At 41.2% G+C, this 17,657-nt stretch overlaps 1 protein-coding gene across 1 annotated transcript; it reads left to right on the top strand.

The window, feature by feature from the left end:
* Window positions 1-514: 514 nt before the first annotated feature.
* Window positions 515-4,594, top strand: LOC113755899. Its single transcript, XM_027299762.1, has 5 exons — window positions 515-1,759; window positions 1,955-2,681; window positions 2,994-3,037; window positions 3,821-4,078; window positions 4,205-4,594. The coding sequence occupies exons 1-5, from the start codon at window positions 515-517 to the stop codon at window positions 4,592-4,594; spliced, it is 2,664 nt and encodes an 887-aa protein (XP_027155563.1).
* The last annotated feature ends 13,063 nt before the right edge of the window (window positions 4,595-17,657 follow it).

Below are 17,657 nucleotides of genomic sequence, written 5' to 3'. Positions count from 1 at the left end.
ACCCACTAGACAACACCCGGAAGCGGGTGGTGATAGGGAACCCGAGGTCGATCAAGACCAAGGGCAGGAAGGTGTGGCCGGAGACCGGGTGGCCACCGCAATCGACCGTATTACTGAAGTTCTCGAGCGATTGACTGATCGCCAAACCACTGAACCAGTGCATCAACCAGGAGGCCCAGTTGACTCCGATGATCGGGCACTGGAAAGATTTCTGAAATTTGGACCTCCCAAATTTTATGGAGGACCCGAGCCGGAAGTGGCCGAAGGCTGGTGGGAGAGAATCACTGAGATTTTCGCTGCCTTGAACTATACCGAGGAGCGAAAAGTGACTTTTGCTACCTTCCAGTTTGAGGGAGCTGCCCGCTCCTGGTGGAATCTAGTAAGGGTTACATGGGAGACTAACCATACGCCAAGGACTTGGGCGAACTTCACAAGGGAGTTCAATGCCAAATTCCTTCCACCTCTCATTCAGGAGAAGAGAGAGGATGATTTTATTAGATGCAAACAAGGGGCGATGAGTGTCGCCGAGTATGAAGTCCAGTTCACAAAGCTGTCACGCTTTGCACCTGAGTTGATAGCCACCGAGCAAAGGCGTGTTCGGAGGTTTGTGCAGGGTTTGAATGTGGAACTACAGGAAAGCTTAGCCGCTATAAGAATAGATACCTTCGCTGAGGCTGTTGAAAGAGCGCAGCGAGTTGAAGTAGCCAGAGCTCAAGTGAAGTCTTTTCAGTCCAAGAAAAGATTTGCTCCTAGCAGTAGTCGGGAGCCGACTTTTGGAAATGCTCCACCGGCCAAAGTGGGCCGAGGAACTAGTGGAGTGAATAGTTCTGGAGCACCCCGAGGCGCCCAAGCAAGAGGAAACGGGGCCAGGAATGCAAGAGGACGAAATATTGGAGCTAGAGGGGGACCAATTGGAATAGGACAACCTAGGAATCGGCCGCAAGGGGGTAGAGCAATAGTTCCTCAAGTGACATGTGCTTATTGCAAGAAACCTGGTCATTCTATGGATAGTTGCTGGAAGAGGCAAGGAAGGTGCTTGAGATGTGGAAGTAGTGAGCACCAAATCTCAGGATGTCCAAAGGTGCAGGAAGGGACTCCTCAGAAAGCTAGACCAAACACTTCTGGAGGGAGCAGGCCAACAGTTCCTGCCAGAGTGTACGCTATAGATGATCAACCCGTACCTGATTCCTCGGAAGTTGTGGAAGGTACACTTCCAATTTTTCATAGATTAGCTAAAGTGTTAATTGACCCTGGTGCAACGCATTCATTTGTAAATCCATCTTTTATGTCTGGAATAGATGTGCAACCCGTTAGATTACCCTATGATCTTGAAGTTAGGACACCAATGGGTAATAAGAAGGTAACCACTAACTTGACCTATAGGAATTGCGAATTCTGGATTGGAGAGCGAAAAATGTTAGTGGACCTGATCAGTTTGGATATAAAAGGTTACGATGTTATCATAGGAATGGATTTCCTAGGTCACCATCATGCTAAGCTTGACTGCCGAGAAAAAATAGTGGAGTTTTGTATACCTGGAGAAGCAACCCTGAGGTTAGATGTTAAAGGTAGGTTAGCATCTTCTGCTATGGTCTCGGGAATACGAGCAAGGAAAATGTTATCTAAAGGAGCTCAAGGTTTTCTAGCCTTCTTGATTAATACTCCCCGTGATCAAGTAAAATTAGAGGATGTACCCGTAGTACGGGATTTTCCGGACGTCTTTCCTGAAGAATTAATGACTTTACCACCAGAGAGAGAGGTAGAGTTTAAGATCGACTTGGTGCCTGGAACGGCTCCAATTTCTAAGACTCCGTACCGAATGGCTCCTGCCGAGCTTAAAGAGTTGAAAATCCAGTTACAAGACCTGTTGGAGAAAGGTTTCGTGAAGGAAAGTGACTCACCATGGGGAGCGCCCGTTCTATTTGTTAAGAAAAAGGACGGGAGTTTGAGGCTATGTATCGATTACCGAGGGTTAAATGAGGTTACTATTAAGAATAAATACCCTCTACCGTTGATTGATAGTTTGTTCGACCAACTGCAAGGATCAGTGGTCTTCTCTAAGTTGGATTTAAGGCAGGGGTATTACCAGCTGAAGATTAAGAAGGAAGACATACCCAAGACTGCTTTTAGTACAAGATATGGACATTTTGAGTTCGCAGTCATGCCTTTTGGTTTAACTAATGCACCAGCTGCATTTATGGATTTGATGCAGAGAATTTTTAAGAAATACCTGGACCAATTTGTAGTAGTTTTCATAGATGATATTTTGATATACTCCAAGACTCAGGAGGAACACGTTAAACATTTGGAGATAGTATTGCAGATACTAAGAGAGCATAAGTTGTATGCAAAATTCAGCAAGTGCGAGTTTTGGTTAGAAGAGATTTCCTTTTTAGGGCATAAGGTTTCCAAAGATGGAATTGCCGTGGATCCGGCAAAAGTTGAAGCCGTTATGAATTGGAAGCGGCCAGAAACTCCAACTGAAATAAGAAGTTTCTTGGGTTTAGCAGGTTATTATAGGCGATTTATCCAGGATTTTTCGAAGATTTCAGGACCTATGACCGAGTTAACCAAGAAAGGAAATAAGTTTATCTGGACTCCAAACTGCGAGTCAAGTTTTCAGGAGTTAAAGAGGCGTTTAACATCCGCTCCTGTTTTGGTGTTACCTGATGGAGACGAAGGTTATGCCGTGTACTCCGATGCCTCTGGAGAAGGTCTCGGATGTGTTTTAATGCAAAAGGGTAAAGTAATTGCTTATGCTTCCAGGAGATTGAAGCCTCATGAACAGAACTACCCAACTCATGACCTAGAGTTAGCAGCGGTGATTTTCGCCTTAAAGAAATGGAGACACTACTTGTATGGCGTGACTTTTGAAGTTTTTACAGATCATAAGAGCCTCAAGTATTTGTTCTCCCAAAAGGAACTGAATTTGAGACAAAGGCGATGGGTAGAATTTTTGGAAGATTATGATTGTTCGATCAAATACCATCCAGGCAAAGCAAATGTGGTAGCTGATGCTTTAAGTAGAAAGGCCCAAATAGCGGGGTTGATGGTTAAAGAATGGGACATGCTAGAAGAAATAAGTAATTGGAACCCTCGCTTGGAGAAATCAAAGATATTATTTGGGAATCTATCGCTGAAATCACCATTACTAGAGCGTGTTAAGGAGGCCCAGAAAACGGACCCTATGATTCGGAAGAATTTGGAGAAAGTACAAAAAGGAGAATCATTAGACTTCAAATTAGGGCCTGAAGGGGTATTGAGGTTTCAAGACCGAATTGTGGTTCCATTAGATGAAGGGATAAGAAGGGAAATTTTGGAAGAATCACATCGATCAAAGTATACCATACACCCAGGTGTGACCAAGATGTACCATGATGTGAAAGGATTATATTGGTGGGAAGGTTTGAAAAAGGATGTGGCAGAGTATGTACAGAAATGTTTAACTTGTCAACAAGTAAAAGCAGAGCATCAGAAGCCCTCTGGTTTGTTGCAACCGTTAGAAATCCCTGAATGGAAATGGGAACACATCACCATGGATTTTGTAACGGGACTGCCTAAAAGTCAAAAAGGATTTGATGCAATTTGGGTAATAGTCGATCGGCTCACTAAGTCTGCACATTTCCTACCTGTGAGCATGAGTTTTTCATTGGAGAAATTGGTCAAGTTGTACACAGAAGAGATCCTAAGGCTACATGGTATTCCAGTGAGTATCGTGTCCGACCGAGATCCAAGGTTTGTCTCGCGTTTTTGGCAGAAATTTCAAGAGTCTTTGGGGACCAAGTTGAAATTTAGTACTGCGTATCATCCCCAAACCGACGGGCAGTCGGAAAGGACAATTCAGACTTTGGAGGATCTACTAAGGTCGTGTATACTGGATTTTGGAGGTAAGTGGAGCCAATATATGACTTTAGTGGAATTTGCTTATAATAACAGTTATCAGGCTTCAATCCAGATGGCACCTTATGAGGCGTTGTATGGGAGAAGGTGCCGATCTCCAATTCATTGGGATGAAGTTGGAGAAAAGAAAATCGTAGACCCTACAGCTATACCTTGGATAGAAGAAGCTCAAGAGAAAGTAAAATTAATCAGAAAAAGGCTTCAAGTTGCTCAGAGTAGACAAAAGAGCTACGCCGACACAAGGAGGAAGGATTTGGAATTTGAAGTTGGTGACAAAGTTTTTCTCAGAGTTAAACCCCTGAAGGGCGGGGTAGTGCCTAAAAAAGGTAAGAAGCTGAAGCCAAGGTATATTGGACCTTTCGAAATTTTGAAGAAAGTTGGGTCAGTAGCGTACCAATTGAAGTTGCCTGCAAGCATGGCCAAGATCCATGATGTATTCCATGTTTCCATGCTTAGGAAATACTATTCTGATCCAAGTCACGTGTTGCCACTAGAAGAGATTGAAGTGGATGAGACGTTGACATATGAAGAAGGACCGGTCAGGATTCTGGAAAGAGAAATAAAAGAGCTTAGAAATAAGAAAATTCCTCTGGTGAAGATTTTGTGGAAGAATCATGGGCTTGAAGAAGCAACTTGGGAGTTAGAGGAAGAAATGCAGGAAAAATACCCTGATTTGTTTATTCAGAATGCGTGAATTTTGAGGACAAAATTCTTTGTAAGGAGGGGAGGATGTGAGAACCCTGAAAATACTTATATAAATAATATTCCATGTATCAATTGCATTTTATTTGCCCTTTAATATTCCCTAGTACTACTTTGATTTGTTGGCAATTCTTTACGTAAAACATGTTTACGTGGAATTTATACAATTTTCCTAAGTAATGAATTTCTTGGTTTCGCTAAGCTAAGTTAAGACTCGTAGAGCTCGGTTAAATTTTCTTCTTGTATTAACATAAATGTTAGATGTTTTTTTTTATTTGGTCAAACTTGATTTTAATAGTTTAACTAACCAACCAAGATTTTTATAGGGAGCTTAATACTAATTTACAATCAATAAACTTCTAGATTAAATTAATACAAGTACTATAACTATATTCATAACCTAAGATTTCAACAATCAAAGTCTTGTAAGATTAGCAATTCTAGTAGGCGTTCAAAGCATTTTGGGGACAAGTTTTGGAGCTTAATTAGGACCAAGGACCGGAGTGGCTAATTGGAGAATTAGTAGAAAGACTAAAATACCCTCACCATTTCACCAAAAACCACTCACGGCTACAACCATTCCCTGCTCAACCAAACAGCCCCCGGACACCATGATCACCAGCCATCCAAGGAGGGGAGGATGTGAGAACCCTGAAAATACTTATATAAATAATATTCCATGTATCAATTGCATTTTATTTGCCCTTTAATATTCCCTAGTACTACTTTGATTTGTTGGCAATTCTTTACGTAAAACATGTTTACGTGGAATTTATACAATTTTCCTAAGTAATGAATTTCTTGGTTTCGCTAAGCTAAGTTAAGACTCGTAGAGCTCGGTTAAATTTTCTTCTTGTATTAACATAAATGTTAGATGTTTTTTTTTATTTGGTCAAACTTGATTTTAATAGTTTAACTAACCAACCAAGATTTTTATAGGGAGCTTAATACTAATTTACAATCAATAAACTTCTAGATTAAATTAATACAAGTACTATAACTATATTCATAACCTAAGATTTCAACAATCAAAGTCTTGTAAGATTAGCAATTCTAGTAGGCGTTCAAAGCATTTTGGGGACAAGTTTTGGAGCTTAATTAGGACCAAGGACCGGAGTGGCTAATTGGAGAATTAGTAGAAAGACTAAAATACCCTCACCATTTCACCAAAAACCACTCACGGCTACAACCATTCCCTGCTCAACCAAACAGCCCCCGGACACCATGATCACCAGCCATCCAAGCTGGCCAACCGCAGCTCTACCACCTCTGCCGCCCAATCCCTCACTTCACCACTGCCACACACCACCGCCCAAGCCTGGCCAACCACAACTTTCACCACTGCAATACACCTTACCTGTCGACACTCAACCACCCTCCAAAACCGCAGCACCACCCACATCATCAGCCATAACCTCTGCTCACCTCTACCGCAGATTGCATTCTGCTTTCACTTTGTTTGTATCGCCAAGAGAAGAGAGGGAGAGACCGAGCTGCTATACCCATCCCTGTTCGTGAGCTAGAGGAGGGGAAGGGGAGAGCTAGTGGACATCGTAGGAGCTGCTGACCATCACCATCTGCATCAAACCAGCAACCACCAGCCACAACCAATCCAGCTTCGTGTGTGAGAGCCGAGAGGATAGAAACTCCTCCAATTTCTGACCGACACCTTAACTTGCTGTGAGGTGATTAATTGTTTAACCAATTAAAAGAAAACCATAAGTTCAAGTCTTATAAGAGCTTGCATGGGGAGGTTAAGGCATCCGGATGGGATTTTATTTTAATTCTGAAAAGAATTTCTGTTTCATAATAATAGAGAAATTTCCGTGAGCTTACTTTGATTTTTGCAGTCTAAATTGGTTTTAATTTTGTGATATGAGTTATAACCATCATTACATAGCTAATATCAAGGATTAGACCCTGCATGTAATTGATTAAGTGTCATGCATAAGAATAATTGGGCCTGGTTTAATCTGGAATTTAAGAAGGTGAAAACAGAATTTCCTTTTAGATATACGGATGTCTTGTTGTAGCTGCCAAGCTGAATTTTCTGGACTGACTTGATAGCTAATAAATTCAGAACTTGTGCATTAGTAATCATGGAGTAAAATTGAAAGAACCTAAGAAATTCTGGTTTGATGTTAATCTCTTGCCGAGCATGTCTAAGGACTGGTTTGTTTAATTAGCCTAATTTTGATGTTATGTGGTTATTATCTTAACTAACTAGGGGAAGATAAAATATCTAAGGGGCCTGCATGTTGAGTTACACGATTAAATAAGGAAGCTAGGAACTTGGGAAAAATTCTGGTTTGTGAATTGGATTCTTATGAACTGAAAATTTCTGAAGATCTTGAATCTGAAAAATAATTCCCAATCTGTCTTATGGTGGTGACTAGAGTGAATAAATGCAACTAACTAGTTAACAACATGTGAACCGAAGCTTGCTTGAAGTCTTGTATCATGGCTAACCAAGAAAATAAAAATGAAAACAGAAAGTATTGCATGATCTACCATCCGAACCTAGTAACCACAAATTCTGGATTTGTGTGATGATTATGGTTATAGTAGGAACCTGGAATGTTTTTGGAATCATTGCTATTACTGGAATTTCCTTGTGAATTACATATAGCTTGAACATGGAAACTTTAAAGATTTTAACAGTGGTTTAACTCCAACTTCTGAATGGAAATCTTGCATTGTTTAGCTAAGTCATTGCATGGGAATGAGAGAGCTTAATAGCCTACTTCACCCAAGTAAATGAAGTAAAAACAGAAAATTTCCTTCACGCAAGATTCATCCGTAGTGGACTAAGCAGATTTTTGAAAATTTTGGGAAGTTTAGCTCTATTGCTCGAATTTGTTTAAGAACCAGAATTCCCGGCTTGACTCTAGAACGTATTTCCCTAAGTTGTTAGGAACACGAAATGCATGACTAAATGCACAAGTAGTCTGTGGAATCTGTTTGGCAATAAATCATTTGATATCTTGGGACTTCACTTCTATTCTATTTGCTTATATTGGGTTGCTGAAACCAAGTGCTAATGATTGATGAAGTCTTGGTTGATTTATTGAAAATTTATTGAAGGTGGGCCCTATGAATTCCCACCCTGCATGGATAACTGAATTGCTGAAATTGTGTAGAAATCTGTGCTACTACTTTGTGAAACTGTGAGTTGATAAGTACTGATTACCAAGTGCTAAGTATCGACGAAGCCTTGGTAAATTTTCCTGCTTATGCCTAGATATAAATTTATTGGAACACAGGGCTAAGAGTTAACGAGCCCTAGTGTTATTACTGTTTGGATTCTAATTGTGCACTATTGAGAAAACGTGATTTTGGATCGGAATCGAAAATGTGAGAAGTTGTACCGACCTTGTGACTCCAAGTAAACGCTTGACTAAGTAAATGAAAAATATTTTGCTTTAAGTCTCGAACGGTACAGATTTAGCATCATATTGCTAAACATAGCGTCTACTATTTTTGCCTTAGAAACTTGGCAACATGACTTTTATCCCTTAAGTTAAACTAGCCTTATCAATTTGGGGAAAAGATTCTCCCAGACTCAAAACCTTAGTTTTGTTCCAAATTCCTTCCTTCGTTATAAATCGTTTAAGGCTAGTCGGAACTAAGGAAAATTTAAAAGGTGAAACTCGATCATTTTGGTTTTAAACGTAGCAACCTGCTTGGCAAGAAGAAAAGAAAAACCTTATTCTAGCAACATTTTTCAATAGACCTTACCCTAAAGCCTTAGCAAAGATTTTGCAAGCACCGCCACTCAAAGGAACTTTTTCTCAAGGTATACTTCTAGCCTTGATATTAAATATCTTGCCGACTTATTTTAAGAAAATAATAATAGTATTTTCTTCGAGGAAAAGTATTCCAGGAATATTATAAGAAATATTGTACGGTTCTCACAAGCTCGATTCCAAGTAAAATATTTTGAGAAAAAGTAAACTAGCAACATGCTAGAAAACTCTACATGTGCAAGCCAAAAGTTCCAATAGAAGACTTATGGCTTAAATTCTGATATTCTAGGATTTTACGAGGACGCGGAATTCGATCCTCAATCCAATATCTGAACTTCACTCTTGGTGAGTGTCCCTGCTTGTTCTATGTTATGTGGTTAAGCGCTTTATCAATTCGCTATGTGATAATTGTCAAAATGCAATAAATGATTTTTGATCCATCGAAGTGAGCAGTGTGTACTTTATCGCACTAGCCGTTCGAGTGGTGACATGTGTGAAACATTCTCTAATGAATCCGTGAATCTAAATGTAGTGAGTTGTTGGGTGAATCCCTCGACATCTGAATCGATCTACAAAAACCTTGAATCTAAATGTAGTGAGTCGTTGGGTGAATCCCTCGACATCTGAATCGATCTACAAAAACCTTGAATCTAAATGTAGTGAGTCGTTGGGTGAATCCCTCGACATCTGAATCGATCTACAATAAAGTCGATAGGTGAATCCTTCGACAAAATTTTATTACGGGTATATCTCGAGTATACTGCGTCGGTAGATGAAGTTTGGGCCCAAAGCAGAGGTATGAACGGTGACGGGTTAGGATTAAAATAAGTGTATCTACATGGAAATTAAGTAGGGAAAGTTGACGGAGAGTCAACTACGATGGTATCTGATCAAGCGTGGAAAATGGCTCCTGAGAGCCCTTGTATCCTACCTTGTGCTGTTACACGCTTTCCTAACTGTTTCGATTTGATTTAAATTATTAACCGCTGTTCGATTTATGTGATTGCATGTTTTGGGGCACCACTGAGCTTTAGCTCACCCCACGTATTTGTTTTCCTTAACAGGTTCTGGAGACTGAAAGCGCTGAGACTTATTCATGTTTCTTTTCTTCTCGTATGGGATGTAACGAATATTATGGCTATTGTGTAGGCTTGTATTGTGTTTTAACTTGAATTCTGTACTTTTGTTTTTGGGATTGCCGCTTGAAGCTGGAAAATGTGTAAACCCTATTTCGGAGGTTGGATAATATATTTGTGTTTGTGATTTATGGATTGATGTAACTAGATACGAACGACCTTATTCCTTGGTTCTAGAGCGTGTGATGTCTAAGGGCCATAGATTGGCGATTTTAAGTTCCTTGTTGTCTCTGAAGTTAATGTGGTAGATGTTGACTTATTTTGAAAGGAAGCGACATTGTAATAGTTAGGCTATTCTTCGATAGGATTTGGGTTAGTGTGCGTGCGTGAGTCCTGGCGAGAGCTGGGCAGACGGCCCGCCAACCCTTTGGTTCGCCTCAGGGGGAAGTGGGGTCGCCACAGGTGGTATCAGAGCCTAGATTAGAAAAGTTATTCAAGAGACTTAATAGATGTGTTAGAAACCCTAATCCTCCCTAGAAATAAGAATGGAGACCTTACTTATACGTTAAGTGATATCCGATCCAATTAGCTATTTAAGTTCTAACCTTTAAGTTTTGATCATTTTGTAGGTATGGAAAATGGAAACGGACATGCTAACGGGGGTAGTGCGGCTAATGGACATGCGGAGCCGCTTAGATCCATCTCCTACAGGCCACGAGGTGGAGGAGCTCATATACGTTACTCACCTGCTGACAGGCACCCTAGGTGCCAGTGCCGAGCCATGTACGCGTATCCCAATGAGCTAGTGTTATCCTTAGACGATGAGCGCCACCACTTGAGGGACGCTAACTCCATCCTGATACAGGACGTGGAGGAGCTGGGTATAATGGTGGATACTCAGTTTGACCGCATAGCTGATTTAGAGGTTAGGCTCACTGCTGAGCATCATCTACTGGAGGCTGCTCGCTTGGAGATAGAGCGGCAAAAGGCTAGGGCAACTCGATTAGCAGAGAGGATGCGTGATAGGAGCGCAGGCATCAGGGCTGATGCTGCGATGATGATGGATGAGGCCACTAGCTTTATTCAGGGTGGTGAGCAGGCAGGGATAGAGGAGGATCCGGAGGAGGACCCAGAGGAGGACCCGGAGGAGGATCCGGAGGAGGACGTTGCTCCGGATAGCCCTGCTCAGGGTTAGATTAGGACTTACCTGGTTACACTAGACATAGAAGGCTAGGAAAGGGACATTAGTTATGTCATCAAGTTTTGTCTAGGTGGATGACTTACCTCTGAGGCACAATATCCCTAATTTTTGTATAAGGGATTATCTGTACGTATTTTGCTAGTCTATGTGCCTTACTTCTGGAAATGTCCCAACTTGTTATTTGTATGACTTTTCTGTGGAATTATATGTTAAGTGTTTTATTTATCTTTTCTCTATTTCCATATTGATTTTATTTATCAAAAAGAATGGTAATAATCATAAATAAATAATACTTTTGCCTAATTGGCCTATCCTTCCGTAATAGGCATATTTAGAATATGGATCGCCAAGTAATAGGAAGGAGCCGGGGAAGACCCACTAGACAACACCCGGAAGCGGGTGGTGATAGGGAACCCGAGGTCGATCAAGACCAAGGGCAGGAAGGTGTGGCCGGAGACCGGGTGGCCACCGCAATCGACCGTATTACTGAAGTTCTCGAGCGATTGACTGATCGCCAAACCACTGAACCAGTGCATCAACCAGGAGGCCCAGTTGACTCCGATGATCGGGCACTGGAAAGATTTCTGAAATTTGGACCTCCCAAATTTTATGGAGGACCCGAGCCGGAAGTGGCCGAAGGCTGGTGGGAGAGAATCACTGAGATTTTCGCTGCCTTGAACTATACCGAGGAGCGAAAAGTGACTTTTGCTACCTTCCAGTTTGAGGGAGCTGCCCGCTCCTGGTGGAATCTAGTAAGGGTTACATGGGAGACTAACCATACGCCAAGGACTTGGGCAAACTTCACAAGGGAGTTCAATGCCAAATTCCTTCCACCTCTCATTCAGGAGAAGAGAGAGGATGATTTTATTAGATGCAAACAAGGGGCGATGAGTGTCGCCGAGTATGAAGTCCAGTTCACAAAGCTGTCACGCTTTGCACCTGAGTTGATAGCCACCGAGCAAAGACGTGTTCGGAGGTTTGTGCAGGGTTTGAATGTGGAACTACAGGAAAGCTTAGCCGCTATAAGAATAGATACCTTCGCTGAGGCTGTTGAAAGAGCGCAGCGAGTTGAAGTAGCCAGAGCTCAAGTAAAGTCTTTTCAGTCCAAGAAAAGATTTGCTCCTAGCAGTAGTCGGGAGCCGACTTTTGGAAATGCTCCACCGGCCAAAGTGGGCCGAGGAACTAGTGGAGTGAATAGTTCTGGAGCACCCCGAGGCGCCCAAGCAAGAGGAAACGGGGCCAGGAATGCAAGAGGACGAAATATTGGAGCTAGAGGGGGACCAATTGGAATAGGACAACCTAGGAATCGGCCGCAAGGGGGTAGAGCAATAGTTCCTCAAGTGACATGTGCTTATTGCAAGAAACCTGGTCATTCTATGGATAGTTGCTGGAAGAGGCAAGGAAGGTGCTTGAGATGTGGAAGTAGTGAGCACCAAATCTCAGGATGTCCAAAGGTGCAGGAAGGGACTCCTCAGAAAGCTAGACCAAACACTTCTGGAGGGAGCAGGCCAACAGTTCCTGCCAGAGTGTACGCTATAGATGATCAACCCGTACCTGATTCCTCGGAAGTTGTGGAAGGTACACTTCCAATTTTTCATAGATTAGCTAAAGTGTTAATTGACCCTGGTGCAACGCATTCATTTGTAAATCCATCTTTTATGTCTGGAATAGATGTGCAACCCGTTAGATTACCCTATGATCTTGAAGTTAGGACACCAATGGGTAATAAGAAGGTAACCACTAACTTGACCTATAGGAATTGCGAATTCTGGATTGGAGAGCGAAAAATGTTAGTGGACCTGATCAGTTTGGATATAAAAGGTTACGATGTTATCATAGGAATGGATTTCCTAGGTCACCATCATGCTAAGCTTGACTGCCGAGAAAAAATAGTGGAGTTTTGTATACCTGGAGAAGCAACCCTGAGGTTAGATGTTAAAGGTAGGTTAGCATCTTCTGCTATGGTCTCGGGAATACGAGCAAGGAAAATGTTATCTAAAGGAGCTCAAGGTTTTCTAGCCTTCTTGATTAATACTCCCCGTGATCAAGTAAAATTAGAGGATGTACCCGTAGTACGGGATTTTCCGGACGTCTTTCCTGAAGAATTAATGACTTTACCACCAGAGAGAGAGGTAGAGTTTAAGATCGACTTGGTGCCTGGAACGGCTCCAATTTCTAAGACTCCGTACCGAATGGCTCCTGCCGAGCTTAAAGAGTTGAAAATCCAGTTACAAGACCTGTTGGAGAAAGGTTTCGTGAAGGAAAGTGACTCACCATGGGGAGCGCCCGTTCTATTTGTTAAGAAAAAGGACGGGAGTTTGAGGCTATGTATCGATTACCGAGGGTTAAATGAGGTTACTATTAAGAATAAATACCCTCTACCGTTGATTGATAGTTTGTTCGACCAACTGCAAGGATCAGTGGTCTTCTCTAAGTTGGATTTAAGGCAGGGGTATTACCAGCTGAAGATTAAGAAGGAAGACATACCCAAGACTGCTTTTAGTACAAGATATGGACATTTTGAGTTCGCAGTCATGCCTTTTGGTTTAACTAATGCACCAGCTGCATTTATGGATTTGATGCAGAGAATTTTTAAGAAATACCTGGACCAATTTGTAGTAGTTTTCATAGATGATATTTTGATATACTCCAAGACTCAGGAGGAACACGTTAAACATTTGGAGATAGTATTGCAGATACTAAGAGAGCATAAGTTGTATGCAAAATTCAGCAAGTGCGAGTTTTGGTTAGAAGAGATTTCCTTTTTAGGGCATAAGGTTTCCAAAGATGGAATTGCCGTGGATCCGGCAAAAGTTGAAGCCGTTATGAATTGGAAGCGGCCAGAAACTCCAACTGAAATAAGAAGTTTCTTGGGTTTAGCAGGTTATTATAGGCGATTTATCCAGGATTTTTCGAAGATTTCAGGACCTATGACCGAGTTAACCAAGAAAGGAAATAAGTTTATCTGGACTCCAAACTGCGAGTCAAGTTTTCAGGAGTTAAAGAGGCGTTTAACATCCGCTCCTGTTTTGGTGTTACCTGATGGAGACGAAGGTTATGCCGTGTACTCCGATGCCTCTGGAGAAGGTCTCGGATGTGTTTTAATGCAAAAGGGTAAAGTAATTGCTTATGCTTCCAGGAGATTGAAGCCTCATGAACAGAACTACCCAACTCATGACCTAGAGTTAGCAGCGGTGATTTTCGCCTTAAAGAAATGGAGACACTACTTGTATGGCGTGACTTTTGAAGTTTTTACAGATCATAAGAGCCTCAAGTATTTGTTCTCCCAAAAGGAACTGAATTTGAGACAAAGGCGATGGGTAGAATTTTTGGAAGATTATGATTGTTCGATCAAATACCATCCAGGCAAAGCAAATGTGGTAGCTGATGCTTTAAGTAGAAAGGCCCAAATAGCGGGGTTGATGGTTAAAGAATGGGACATGCTAGAAGAAATAAGTAATTGGAACCCTCGCTTGGAGAAATCAAAGATATTATTTGGGAATCTATCGCTGAAATCACCATTACTAGAGCGTGTTAAGGAGGCCCAGAAAACGGACCCTATGATTCGGAAGAATTTGGAGAAAGTACAAAAAGGAGAATCATTAGACTTCAAATTAGGGCCTGAAGGGGTATTGAGGTTTCAAGACCGAATTGTGGTTCCATTAAATGAAGGGATAAGAAAAGAAATTTTGGAAGAATCACATCGATCAAAGTATACCATACACCCAGGTGTGACTAAGATGTACCACGATGTGAAAGGATTGTACTGGTGGGAAGGTTTAAAAAAGGACGTGGCAGCATTTGTGCAAAAATGCTTGATCTGCCAACAAGTGAAAGCAGAACATCAAAAACCCTCTGGTTTATTGCAGCCGTTAGAAATTCCTGAATGGAAATGGGAACACATAACAATGGATTTTGTAACGGGCTTACCTAAAAGTCAAAAAGGCTTTGATGCAATTTGGGTAATAGTCGATCGACTCACCAAGTCTGCACATTTCCTACCTGTAAGCATGAGTTTCTCATTGGAAAAATTGGTCAAGTTGTACACAGAAGAGATCTTAAGGTTACATGGTATTCCAGTGAGTATCGTGTCAGATCGAGACCCGAGGTTTGTCTCGCGTTTTTGGCAGAAATTTCAGGATTCTTTGGGGACCAAGTTGAAGTTTAGTACCGCGTACCATCCCCAAACCGACGGGCAGTCGGAAAGGACAATTCAGACTTTGGAGGATCTACTAAGGTCGTGTATACTGGATTTTGGAGGTAAGTGGAGCCAATATATGACTTTAGTGGAATTTGCTTATAATAACAGTTATCAGGCTTCAATCCAGATGGCACCTTATGAGGCGTTGTATGGGAGAAGGTGCCGATCTCCAATTCATTGGGATGAAGTTGGAGAAAAGAAAATCGTAGACCCTACAGCTATACCTTGGATAGAAGAAGCTCAAGAGAAAGTAAAATTAATCAGAAAAAGGCTTCAAGTTGCTCAGAGTAGACAAAAGAGCTACGCCGACACAAGGAGGAAGGATTTGGAATTTGAAGTTGGTGACAAAGTTTTTCTCAGAGTTAAACCCCTGAAGGGCGGGGTAGTGCCTAAAAAAGGTAAGAAGCTGAAGCCAAGGTATATTGGACCTTTCGAAATTTTGAAGAAAGTTGGGTCAGTAGCGTACCAATTGAAGTTGCCTGCAAGCATGGCCAAGATCCATGATGTATTCCATGTTTCCATGCTTAGGAAATACTATTCTGATCCAAGTCACGTGTTGCCACTAGAAGAGATTGAAGTGGATGAGACGTTGACATATGAAGAAGGACCGGTCAGGATTCTGGAAAGAGAAATAAAAGAGCTTAGAAATAAGAAAATTCCTCTGGTGAAGATTTTGTGGAAGAATCATGGGCTTGAAGAAGCAACTTGGGAGTTAGAGGAAGAAATGCAGGAAAAATACCCTGATTTGTTTATTCAGAATGCGTGAATTTTGAGGACAAAATTCTTTGTAAGGAGGGGAGGATGTGAGAACCCTGAAAATACTTATATAAATAATATTCCATGTATCAATTGCATTTTATTTGCCCTTTAATATTCCCTAGTACTACTTTGATTTGTTGGCAATTCTTTACGTAAAACATGTTTACGTGGAATTTATACAATTTTCCTAAGTAATGAATTTCTTGGTTTCGCTAAGCTAAGTTAAGACTCGTAGAGCTCGGTTAAATTTTCTTCTTGTATTAACATAAATGTTAGATGTTTTTTTTTATTTGGTCAAACTTGATTTTAATAGTTTAACTAACCAACCAAGATTTTTATAGGGAGCTTAATACTAATTTACAATCAATAAACTTCTAGATTAAATTAATACAAGTACTATAACTGTATTCATAACCTAAGATTTCAACAATCAAAGTCTTGTAAGATTAGCAATTCTAGTAGGCGTTCAAAGCATTTTGGGGACAAGTTTTGGAGCTTAATTAGGACCAAGGACCGGAGTGGCTAATTGGAGAATTAGTAGAAAGACTAAAATACCCTCACCATTTCACCAAAAACCACTCACGGCTACAACCATTCCCTGCTCAACCAAACAGCCCCCGGACACCATGATCACCAGCCATCCAAGCTGGCCAACCGCAGCTCTACCACCTCTGCCGCCCAATCCCTCACTTCACCACTGCCACACACCACCGCCCAAGCCTGGCCAACCACAACTTTCACCACTGCAATACACCTTACCTGTCGACACTCAACCACCCTCCAAAACCGCAGCACCACCCACATCATCAGCCATAACCTCTGCTCACCTCTACCGCAGATTGCATTCTGCTTTCACTTTGTTTGTATCGCCAAGAGAAGAGAGGGAGAGACCGAGCTGCTATACCCATCCCTGTTCGTGAGCTAGAGGAGGGGAAGGGGAGAGCTAGTGGACATCGTAGGAGCTGCTGACCATCACCATCTGCATCAAACCAGCAACCACCAGCCACAACCAATCCAGCTTCGTGTGTGAGAGCCGAGAGGATAGAAACTCCTCCAATTTCTGACCGACACCTTAACTTGCTGTGAGGTGATTAATTGTTTAACCAATTAAAAGAAAACCATAAGTTCAAGTCTTATAAGAGCTTGCATGGGGAGGTTAAGGCATCCGGATGGGATTTTATTTTAATTCTGAAAAGAATTTCTGTTTCATAATAATAGAGAAATTTCCGTGAGCTTACTTTGATTTTTGCAGTCTAAATTGGTTTTAATTTTGTGATATGAGTTATAACCATCATTACATAGCTAATATCAAGGATTAGACTCTGCATGTAATTGATTAAGTGTCATGCATAAGAATAATTGGGCCTGGTTTAATCTGGAATTTAAGAAGGTGAAAACAGAATTTCCTTTTAGATATACGGATGTCTTGTTGTAGCTGCCAAGCTGAATTTTCTGGACTGACTTGATAGCTAATAAATTCAGAATTTGTGCATCAGTAATCATGGAGTAAAATTGAAAGACCTCAACTGATGTTATTAACAAATAAAGAACTAATAAGATTAAAAAAAAAAAATCCTGTTTTGGTTGTGCATGAATCTGCCGAGAGAATTAGTATGGAATTGTAACTGAAACTCTATTTGCTTGTGATCACTTGAGCTCTCAAGTGTGCGTAGCCGAGTGAATCTCAATGTTGATGATGACTAAGACCCTGCATGTTAATTCTATGATGTTAATTGATGTATTAAAGAACCTAAGAAATTCTGGTTTGATGTTAATCTCTTGCCGAGCATGTCTAAGGACTGGTTTGTTTAATTAGCCTAATTTTGATGTTATGTGGTTATTATCTTAACTAACTAGGGGAAGATAAAATATCTAAGGGGCCTGCATGTTGAGTTACACGATTAAATAAGGAAGCTAGGAACTTGGGAAAAATTCTGGTTTGTGAATTGGATTCTTATGAACTGAAAATTTCTGAAGATCTTGAATCTGAAAAATAATTCCCAATCTGTCTTATGGTGGTGACTAGAGTGAATAAATGCAACTAACTAGTTAACAACATGTGAACCGAAGCT

Source organism: Coffea eugenioides, unplaced genomic scaffold (genome assembly GCF_003713205.1).
Source record: "Coffea eugenioides isolate CCC68of unplaced genomic scaffold, Ceug_1.0 ScVebR1_1830;HRSCAF=2756, whole genome shotgun sequence".
Classification (NCBI taxonomy): Eukaryota; Viridiplantae; Streptophyta; class Magnoliopsida; order Gentianales; family Rubiaceae; genus Coffea; species Coffea eugenioides.
This window is presented reverse-complemented; position numbering and strand designations above follow the sequence as displayed.

What these genes read in the sequence shown, in the direction of transcription:
- LOC113755899 (XM_027299762.1), top strand. Translation starts at nt 515, where the DNA reads ATGAGTGTCGCCGAGTATGAAGTCCAGTTCACAAAGCTGTCACGCTTT. An exon ending in GTTACCTGATGGAGACGAAG is followed by an intron (nt 2,682 to 2,993) that starts GTTATGCCGTGT and finishes AATACCATCCAG; the next exon opens with GCAAAGCAAATGTGGTAGCT. An exon ending in TAGAAGAAGCTCAAGAGAAA is followed by an intron (nt 4,079 to 4,204) that starts GTAAAATTAATC and finishes AAACCCCTGAAG; the next exon opens with GGCGGGGTAGTGCCTAAAAA.